Consider the following 11,264-nt stretch of genomic DNA (forward strand, 5'->3'; position numbering starts at 1 on the left):
GAATGAACTTCCATTCACAATTGCTTCAAAGAGAATAAAATACCTAGGAATCCAGCTTACAAGGGATGTAAAGGACCTCTTCAAGGAGAACTACAAACCACTGCTCAGTGAAATCAAAGAGGACACAAACAAATGGAAGAACATACCATGCTCATGGATAGGGAGAATTTGAATTTTTAAGATATAAAGATACATACGTTTTGGAAACTGGTAAAATATTGTAGTGGCTTATCCTCATCAATGTCCCCGTGATCCTAGTTTTCTAGGTTCTTAATATATGGTTTGGAAATGAAATGATATTTTGCCTCTTGTGTAATCTCCAACCCCTGAGAAGGCCAATTTTCCAAGGCAATTTAGAAACATTGGGGAACTTATTATAAGTATTATAGTACTGAGCATTCTGTTTACAGGATCCTGATGAGGATCCTCTTTCTAGTTAGCTTTTGCTTGGTTGCTATGAGCTGAAGGGATGTTTCTTCCTTCAAAATTCACGTGTTGAAATCTAATCCCCAGTGTGATATGATGGTATTTGGAGGTGAGATCTTTGGGACATAATTAGGTAATTAGAGTGAAACCTTCATGAATGGGATTTGTGTCTTTGTAAGAAGAGACGAGGGAGAGATGGTTTCTCTGTTGTGTGAGGATACAGCAAGTAAGAGGCTGTCTGCAAACCAGAAAGAGGATGCCTACCAGACACCAGCTCTGAAAGGAACATTAATGTTAGACTTCCCAGTCTTCAGAAGTGTGAGAAATAAATGTTGTTTAAGTCACCCAGTGTATGGTATTCTGTTATAGCAACCTGAATTGACTATGATATTGACCCTTAATGTAAACGACAATGCCTGAATTTCTCCACAGGGAATGACCATTCTCTTCCTGCTAGAAAAAGAAACTTTGAGATTGAAGCAGGCTTGTACAAAATCAGTGGCATAAACAGAAATGACAATTCTCTATTCTACTGCTTCTCACAGATCTTTAACAGGAAGACCAGCATCAGTGGATACTTCACCCAGTTTAAAATGAAACACTGGTCTCTGAATCACCTTCACTCGCCTCACCATGGGAACTTTTAACTTTTAAAACGACATCTGTTCATCTTCGGTTCACACAGCCTTTTATATCCATCATGCTAAACACTTTCCAAATGTTTAGTTCTTATCTGAAGAAGTACTTCCTCTTGAAAACATTACCTAGCGGTCCTCACACATTCCTGAATCTGAGTTTGTATTCTTCCTATTGATAGGTCCATAATATCGAATACATATTATTGCACTAAATACAAAATGCTGAGGTTCCATTTATGCCTTAGATGTTATTATTAAAATAATCTTCATAATCTGTTTTAGAACAAAGCTAGTATGACTTATCTCTATCTCAATTCTTTTATTCTAAAAATGAAAAAACATAATGCATATTTGAAAAGTAATGAAAGTCATAATACTGGAAATCTTATTTTTTCTCCACAGCCACTGAACTATGAGAAAAAGAAGTCATATACCCTCAATATAGAAGGAGCAAATACGCATCTTGATTTTCGCTTTTCTCACCTGGGTCCTTTTAAAGATGCTACCATGCTGAAGATCATTGTTGGAGATGTAGATGAACCACCACTCTTTTCCATGCCTTCCTATGTCATGGAAGTCTATGAAAATGCCAAGATCGGGACCATCGTTGGTACAGTTTTGGCACAAGATCCTGACAGTGCTAATAGCTTAGTAAGGTATGGCATGCTTCAATCGTTTAGACATATAAAGATTTTTATTGCCTCTCACAGTAATTAAACATTAATAAAATTACACTTAAAATGCTTTATTTCTATGTTGTTTTCTGTGAATGTACTTAAATTATAATATTAATTGATTTTATCTGAGTAGCTTAGCAGATGGATTTTTGTCACATTAAGAACATATTTTGCTATCTCCATGAATGTCTTATTGGCCACACGTTAATTTTTCCACTTGACTTAATGGATGTGAGTGTAATTGATTGAGAAAATTGTTGTAGAGCTATTTAATCACAAACTGGAGAATCTTTTGCTCCCTTAATGATAGGAAGTGTACATATAGCACAAAATGTGATGATCTGGGGATAATACTCATCTCTAACTGACTCTGGTTTCTTTGGTCAGCCTAGCTGTGTGGCTTTCTCTTTATATGTAAAAGTGGAAAAATAATGTCTGTGTCTCAGAGGTATTGTGAGGATGCATGAAGCAATGTGCATAAAGCACCCAGCAAAGCGGCCTGCACCTAGTAGTCACTCAATAAGTGCTAACTTGTCAAAGACAGTATAAGATGCAAAAAAATCTGAATACAGGAAAATCAGTGTTGGAACTCTATTGTGACTACTTACTAGCAGAGTGATCTTTTACAGTCATTCAACCACGTGGAATGTCAAATTCCAAATATGTGAACAAAGAATAATAATGCTACATAAATATGTTGATACTATTCAGTTAGATTAAAATAAAGGACTTAACATATTGCCCAGCATATAATAAGTGATCACTGAATAATATTTGTATTATTTTAGTACGTCATGCTGGAGAGATAATTAGAGCTTTTTCTGCATCATCCAAAGAGATTTTTTTGTGTGCCTCATTTATACCAAAATCAGAAAGGCTGTGTACATGTGTAAAACTTCTTAGATATCCTGTATTTATATGCGTGGAAATCCTGTCTCTAGAAAGGTTAAAATCCTTAATAATCTTTCTGTTTTTTACCATGAAGTCCTTGGTTTTCATTCACTTAACAAAAGCTAATATTCTAAATAGTCTCCTCAGTATCTATGGAATATTTGTAAAAGCTCTGAATTTTCTTTTTCATAAGCATGACTGTTTCAGTTAAAAATAATCCCCCTAGCACCCATGCAGGTAGTGAAACAATTTTCTGTGCACAAATGTGTATATTCAACAATCCTACTCCATCTTCAAGTGCAGAAACTGTATCCTGTCACACTAACAGCAAGAGCTAGATAATGCTTGAAGAGGGAGGGTTGGTAAACTATGTAAAATAATATGCATAAACCAAGTTACAAAAATCAATCTCTAAGGAATAGAAATCTAAGTTAACATGTTCCATTGCTCATCCAAAGGAAAGCCCATTTTGCTTCAATGTTCCATAGAATGCCATGTTTTTAGTTATACTTTGGACCCCAAACAGTAAGTATAATTTGTTCAGGTTTTTAAAAAAAATGTAGCACCATAAAAGATCTGTACAAATGAGACTTTCTTTACCAAAAGTACCCAATATCTTTTGGGAATAGAGATGCTTCATGATATAAATTTGCTGTGAAAATATTAAATAAACATTGACAATATATTTTTAATTAAATTTGATACTAATGATAATTTCTGTAATTCTTAATTAAAAGAACAGGAAGTCCAACCATTCATGTTTAATTTATATTTTATTAATACAAAAATGTTGTACGTTTTGGGAGATACATGTGATAATTTGACAAATTCATATAATCAAATCAGGGTAGTTGTGAAATTCATCACCTTATATATGTATTGTTTCTTTACACTGAGAACATTCATATCATTATCTTCTGGCTGTTTTAAAATGTACAATCCAGTGGGTACCAATATATACATTTAGATGGAAGAAATAGAACCTAGTGTTTGATAGATCAGTAGGGTGACTATAGCAATCACTTTTAGACTATGTTTTAATCACTTGTAATGTGCAATATTGCAGTAGCCCTCATGATAAAGAATTATACGTGTGCACACACACACACACAGACACACACACACACAGCATCTTGAACTCCAGGGAAGAAATAGATGTGGAAAAAATGTGCATTGTATATCATGCATAATTCTGCACGGAAGAAGAATGAAATATCTGGGTCCTGTAGCCCAGCCAAGTTGACATGTACAATTAACCATCACACTGTGTTTAGGGTAATAATGGTCTGAGGGAGGTGTGCATGGAGAATGTATTCCAAAACTTTCTGGAGGCAATGAGCTGAGGAAAATTGAATTGAGGCTCATAATCCAATTAGAAATTACAGAAATGAAGAATGAAGGAAAGAATTGTAGTTTATTGTACCTGAGGAGCTTGGGTTACCTGTGGGAATAGGAAGTAATGAGATTGGAGAGAGAGATTAGATATAGATCATGAAACGGCTTTCTGCAATGGTATGGTCTTTGAAATTAATCCTGGCAGCAATGGCAATAGGGAGAGAAATGAGAGGAACTTTGATAATTATAACCAAAACAATGACAGGAAAATTTGCATTTCAAAATAAACAATAACCATATTTAAAATAATGTGAAAGGTAAAATATATGTGGTGAAATGTAGGTCAAAGGGAAGAAATTGAGGTCGATGACAAACATGTTTTAGCATTATTCTATATGTTCCAACATGTATGAAAACACCCCTTCCCACATAGGACTGTGATTCCCACATGGGGGCAAAATCCACCCCCCTACAAGGGACAGTAGAAAATGTCTGGAGACATTTCTAGTTTTTACAGCTTGGGATAGCGTCTTAGTCACTTTAGGCTGCTATAACAAATTACCTTCTACTGTGTGGTATAAACAAGATACATTTATTTCTCACAGCTCTAGAGGCTGGGAAGTCCAAGATCAAAGGGCCAGCCTATCTGATATCTGGTGAGTGTCTGCTTCCTGGTTTGTAGAGAGCTCTCTTCTCCCTACATTTTCACATAGTGAAGAGCAGAAAGAGAGAAAGAAAGCAAACTATTCTGTTTGTTTTCATGAGAGCACACATCACACCATGAATGTCCCACCTGTTTTCTCTCTTAGTCAGTTTGGCTGCTAAGAAGAATTACCATAGTCTTGATGACTTATAAACAACTGCAATTTATTTCTTACAGTTCTTGAGGCTGAGAGTCTGAGATTAGGTTGCCAGAATTGTCAGGTTGTGGTGAGGGACCTCTTCTGGATTGCAGACTGCCAAGGTCTCATAGTCTCACATCTTGGAAAGAGGTAGCTAGCTCCAAGCTCTTCTTGTAAGGGCACCAGTCCCATTCATGACATTTCCATTCTCATGGCCTCATAATCACCTCCAGAAATTTGTACTTCCACATACCATTACATTGTAGATTATGGTTTACTATATGAATTTGGGGGAGGGGGATAAAAGCATTCAGCTTATAGCAGGTAGGGTATTACTGGCATCTAGGGGTGGAAGTCAGGAATGGTGCTAAACATTCTGAAACACAGGACAGCTCCCACAGAAATTATCTGGCCCCAAGTCAATAGTGCTGAGGTTGAGAAAACCTGACATAGAGTAAAACAAACTAAATGGCAAATTGTAAAACTGGAGTACTAATTGTATTCATGGGAAGAAATTTTGAAAAGCTATTTTTCGGAGATGGGTGTCTATACAAATCATATACATGAATAGTTATGTGAATGTTTCAATGTGTACTTTCAATCAATTAAAATATGATGTCATTAATTGTCTCAGTAATTACCCTATATCATTGGGAGCACTTGAGTGAATACTCACTAGGAAACATGCACTCTCCTGGTTGTTGGGATGCAAAGATGATTGGTACATAGTTTCCAAATGTTAAGAAGGGAAGCATAAATCTGTTAGCATATGCATTATTCTTTCTGCTTTGTTTTGGTTAGAGAACTAAAATGAATCCTGCTAAAGCGGTCTTAAAATAATTAGACTCCATAACTGCTGTTTGGGGGCATAATTTACATAATATTTATTCTTGATTTTAATAAAAATGTGTCATTCATGTGGGCCTCTGGGTACAAATAGTGAATTTAAAAAACAGAAAACATTAATAAAAACAAAAGCAAGCCTTATACTTCCACCTTTCTCAGGGACCAAATGTTTGTACTAATTAAGGAAAAGCACGCTGAAAAGATGTACTTTGCAGTGTGCCCTGAAATGCAATTAACTCCAAGTCTGTAGACTTGGTAATGAAAGGGAGTTTGAGCTTTGCAAGCATTTGTGAAAAGCTTCCTGACTTCGGTCTTTTGTATTTTACTATTGTACTTTTGTACTTCGGTCTTTGTATTTTACCGTTGTACTTTCATAACGTATTAGTAAGACTCTTCAGATTTCATAGGGAATATAATACCTAGGTTTTGTCTGTTTTAACTCTAACCAAGATGTGTAACTTGTAGCAATATAAAGTGTATATAAAATGTAAAATAAATTCTTGTTGATTGTAATCACCATGTCAGGCTGTAAAATACTAGCTGTTGTTCCTTCTAACTATATTTTTTACCCAGTCATCATCCCCAATTATCCACTCCACCACCACTACCCTTCCTAGCCTCTGACAACCATTAGTCTACCCTCTATCTCCTTGGGTTCAATTGTTCTAATTTTAGCTCCCACATATGAGTAAGAACATGTGAAGTATGCCTTTCTGTGCCTGGCTTATTTCACTTAACATAATGTCCTGCAGTTCTATCTATGTTGCAAACGACAGGATCTTATTCTGTTTTATGGCTGAATTACTGTATTGTGTGTATGTACCACATTTTCTTTATCCATTCATCTGTTGATGGACACTTAGGTTGCTTTCAAATCTTGGCTGTTGTGAATAGTGCTGCAGTGAATATGGGAGTGCAGATATCTCTTCAGTGTACTGATTTCCTTTCTGATATGGCTTGGCTGTGTTGCCACCCAAATCTCATCTTGAATTATAGCTCCCATAATTCCCACGTGTTGTGGGAGGGATCTGGTGGGAGATAATTGAATCTTGGGGGTGGTTTCCCCATAGTGTTCTCATGGTAATGAATAAGTCTCACAAGATCTGATGGTTTTATAAGGGGTTTCCCCTTTCACTTGGCTCTCATTGTCTCTTGTCTGCTGCCATGTAAGACGTGCCTTTTGCTTTCCACCATGATTGTGAGGCCTCCCCAACCACGTGGAACTGTGAATTCATTAAACCTCTTTTTCTTTATAAATTACCCAGTTTCAAGTATGTCTTTATCAGCAGCATAAAAATGGACTAATACACTTTTTCATATATACATAGCAGCAGGATTGCTGGATCGTAGGTAGCTCTATGTTTAGCTTTTAAGAAACTGTCAAATTGTTCTCCATAGTGGTTGTAATAATTTACATTCCCACCAACAGGATATGAGGGTTCCATTTTCTCCACATCCTTTGCCATCATTTTTTATTGCCTGTCATTTTAATATAAGCCATTTTAACTGGGGTAAGATGATTTCTCATTGTAGTTTTGATTGGCATTTCTCTGATGATCAGTGATGTTGAGCACCTTTTTATATGTCTGTTTGCTATTTGTATGTCTTCTTTTGAGAAATATCTACTCAGATCTTTTTCCCATTTTTTAATCAGATTTTTAGATTTTTTTTGTATAGATTTATTTGAGCTCCTCATATATTCCAGTTATTAATCCCTGGACATATGGGTAATTTGAAAATATTTTCTTTCATTTTGTGGGTTGTCACTTTCCATTGTTGATTGTTTTCTTTGATGTGCAGAAGCTTTTTAACTTGATGTGATCCCATTTATCTATGGTTTATTTGGTTGACTGTGCTTGGAGCATATTACTCAAGAAATCTTTGTTCAGATGAGTGTCCAGGAGAGTTTTCCCAGTGTACTCTCTTCAGAGTTTCACTTAAGTTTTAATACATTTTGAATCAATTTTTGTATATAGCTAGAAATGGGTGTCTGGTTTCAATTATCTGTGTACAGATATGCAGTTTTCCCAGCACCGATGAAGAGTCATTTATTATAGTTATTGCAGACTGGGCTTGTTTGTGCCTGTCATTCTTGGGGACTCTTCTAAGTACTCAAAGGGGATTAACTGAGTGTTGTAATCTAAGTCTTTGGTCATTGCAGCTATATCTGCGTTAGGGGGCACCCCAAGCCCAATACTGTTGCGACTCTGAGCATTGTGGAGGTACTGCTGTAGTGGTCTTGTGTAAAATCTAAGATAATTCCCTGTATTGCTAGGCAAAGATTCTTGTTCTCTTCTCTTACATTCCCCTAAACAAATGGAGTTTCTCTGTCCATGTTGATCTGCCTAGAGCTCAGCAGAAGAGTGACATAAGCATCACTGTAGCCACTAATACCAAGACTGCACTGGGTCAGATGAAATGAGCATTTCACTGGATCTCACCCAAGGCTGCTGATTACTAATGCCTGGCTACTACCAATATTGCCTTAAGGCCCAGGGCTCTTCATTACATTCATCTTGCACTACATTAGCAAGTAGTGAATCCAGCCAGGATTGTGTCCTTCCTTTCAGTGATGCTAGCTCCCATGTTCCGCAGCCCAAGGCAGGTCTAGAAATGCTGTCCAGGAGCCACAGCCTGGATTTGAGAACCTTAGGAATGTACTTGGTGCTCTGTTCTACTGTGACTGAGCTGACACCCCAGCCACAAGATAAAGTTCTTCCCACTCTTCCTTCTTCTCTTCTCAAGCAGAAGGAATTTCTCCCGCTGTGGTATGTACTGCCTGGGTACCGCCCATCTTTACTCAAGGTCCATGGGCTCTTCTGTCAGCTTTTGCTGAACACTGCCTGAACTGAGTCTCTCCCTTCAGGGCAGTTAGCTCCACTCTAGCCCAGCGTGGGTTTAGAAATGCTATCCTTGACCCAACGCCTAGAATCAGGCACCCCAGGAGCCTGCTTGGTGTTCCACCTCTCTGTGGTCAAGCTGGTATCCAAGCTGCAAGACAAATTCCCCGTTACACCTCCTTTTCCCATCCTTGAGCAGGAGGAGTCTCTCCCCATAGCCACTGTATCTGGGAATACCCTGGGTTACACCTGAGTCTCATTCTCATCAAAAGCCCACGATGAGTAGTGTCTGGCTAGAGTTATGCTTACTCAAAGTCCAAGGGAGCTTTAGTAAGGAGGTCATGAATTCCACCAGGACTGGGTTCTTCCCTTCAAGGGAGCAGGTTCCCTTCTGGCCCAGGTGTGTCCAGAAATGTCTGAGAGGCAGGGCTTCAGGATTCTGTCTGCTGCCTTATTCTACTGTGGCTGAACTTGTATCCAAGTTGCAAGATGAAGTCCTTTTTACTCTTCCCTCACTTCTACTCATGTGGAAGGAAGGGGTCTCTCCCAGAGCTGCAAGCAAGCTGCACTGGCTGGGTTTGCGGGGCGGGGGGGGGGGGGGGGTGAGCAGAAGCACTCCCTTGACCACTCCAACTGGCTTCTCACTATGTTGTCTGCACTCCAGATCCAGTGACTCCAAGCCCAGCACAGCACCAAGGCTTACTCAGAAATTGCAGCCCTTCTGGCCCAGACTGTCTTTCAAGTTCATTTAGGACTCCAGAGTGCTTAGCTCAGAGTAGTGGGGCTAGCCAGAACTCAGGTTTCAACCACTGGGTTGGATTATTTCTCTCTAGCCTGTGCTGGTCTCCAGTCTCACTCCATAGGTGCAGGCTGCGTTCTGTCCCTTTTTGCTTTCTGCTCTCACAGGGAGGTACTGAGTTCCAATGCAAAGTCTCATAATCATTGTGTTCTCCCTCCCCAAAGTGCACAGATTCTCTCTTTGTGCTCTGCTGCCACTACCAGGGGATGAGGAAGGGGTTGTGTAAGTGATTCAAGGTTGTCTTTCCTGTGCTCTTCTGTGCCCTGTTCATTAATATAATGTAAATACCAAGTACTGTGATCAGACACCTGATTTTTAGTCCTTATGAAGGTGTTTTGTGATTCTTCAATTCAGTGTTCCTGCAGGGTTGACAATCTCTGTAGGGTTCTATACCGATACCTTGCTCCACCTTCTTCTCCAATCATCACCTTTTTGAAAAAATAAAATTAGAGGCTGACTGTGTACCAGCAGTGAAGTCTTTCATTTAAACAGGCTACACCATTTGCTCACAAATTACATACAGAATTCAGGAACTTCACAGATTAGCTACTGAGAGATGAGCAAGCTCAAGTTGAAAGCAAGCATCTAGAGAGCTTTTGGAAATGTGGCCTTATGACATGTGACTATTAGATAGTTGCCATTCATTGTCTCCTATCTGTTGGCCATGGACTTTATATATCATTCCATAAACTGCTTTACAACACTGAAACTGTCTGTATTATTGATTCCATTCTATAGATGAAGAAACTAAAGGTCAAAAAATTAACTAACTTGATTCTGTTTTCAGAGTGATAACATGACATTTTAATGCAAATCCAGTTTGGCTTTACTCTGAAAACTTTGTTTTTGTAACCCAATATCCTCCCTCTTATACACTATAGCTAATAAAAAATGAAAACATATTAACAAAATGACTACATTTCCAAAATCAAGTGTCAAAATTAGAAACAAATGTATATTATAAATGCTCAGAGAACCATTAATCAAATGCCACTACCTGGGGCCTTCCCTTTTATGGGTTTACTCCACACACTGGAAAAGCGGATGCTAAAAACTGGCAAGTCTTTTTTTAACTTTAGCATCTTAGTAATAAACTTGCTCTTAATTTTATAGTTTTTCAATATTGTAGTTAAAGGTGTACATTACTTGATTTAGTATTTTTAAAAAAAGTTGGAGTCCCTGAATCAACATTTCTCATACGATGAAAAGCTTTAGCACCTGAATTTACATGACTGAGTATATGTCCCATCTTTCCTTCTTTGCATCTTGATTTATGACCTGAATTTATCTACACATTTACTTCTTGTTGAGAATTTGAATGTTTTTCTAGAATAATAACTTTAAAGGAATAGATAATTAAATATTTTGCATAATCATTTCAAATGCTTATGATGACACTATCTATAAAATAAACCATAACCCAAATGTATTGTGATCACATTGGAAACTTAGCCAGATTTAAAAATATTTTTAAATTTTAAACATAAGGGATACTTTTAAAGAAATGGATGCAAAGTATTAAAAGTATTTTCTCAGCCTATTCAGAGATTTATTGTGACCTTGGTAAGGTGAATTTATTGGTAAATAATGGTACACTGAATATACTGGAAGCATTCACTTCTTTTTGTTTTTTGTTTGCGTTCTTCTATACTTTTGAAATTTTCACATAATTGCTGATGAGTTGGATTAGAAATACCAAATTATTTTGGATGTTATAACAACAAAAAAAAAGAGAGAGATTTTGAAATAATAAGGTCTTTTGGCAAAGTTCAAGAGGGAAAGTGAAAAGAAATTATTAAGAGTTTGAATGCAGGATTTCAACTTTTGAAAAGAAAGATGAAAAATAACCAGTAAATATATTTTAAAATGTGTTCTTGTTAAAGGTATCTAATATACAATAACTTTTTCTTACAGACCAAATTTACTTATAAAAGTTTACCTTACTGATAATATAAAATTATTTCCTTGTT

General features: G+C 37.3%; 1 protein-coding gene across 4 annotated transcripts in view; it reads left to right on the forward strand.

Moving 5' to 3' along the window:
• Nucleotides 1–11,264, forward strand: part of CDH18 (cadherin 18) — a 1,176,273-nt gene that overhangs the window by 1,062,184 nt on the left and 102,825 nt on the right. For all 4 annotated transcript variants that reach the window (XM_017893219.1, XM_017893218.1, XM_017893220.1 and 1 more), the window contains one exon: nucleotides 1,467–1,720. In XM_017893219.1, coding sequence (XP_017748708.1) covers nucleotides 1,467–1,720 — 254 coding nt within the window. The remainder of the gene's footprint in view (nucleotides 1–1,466; nucleotides 1,721–11,264) is intronic.

The sequence above is a fragment of the Rhinopithecus bieti genome, unplaced genomic scaffold (genome assembly GCF_001698545.2).
Source record: "Rhinopithecus bieti isolate Rb0 unplaced genomic scaffold, ASM169854v2 scaffold_21891, whole genome shotgun sequence".
In the NCBI taxonomy this organism is placed as follows: Eukaryota; Metazoa; Chordata; class Mammalia; order Primates; family Cercopithecidae; genus Rhinopithecus; species Rhinopithecus bieti.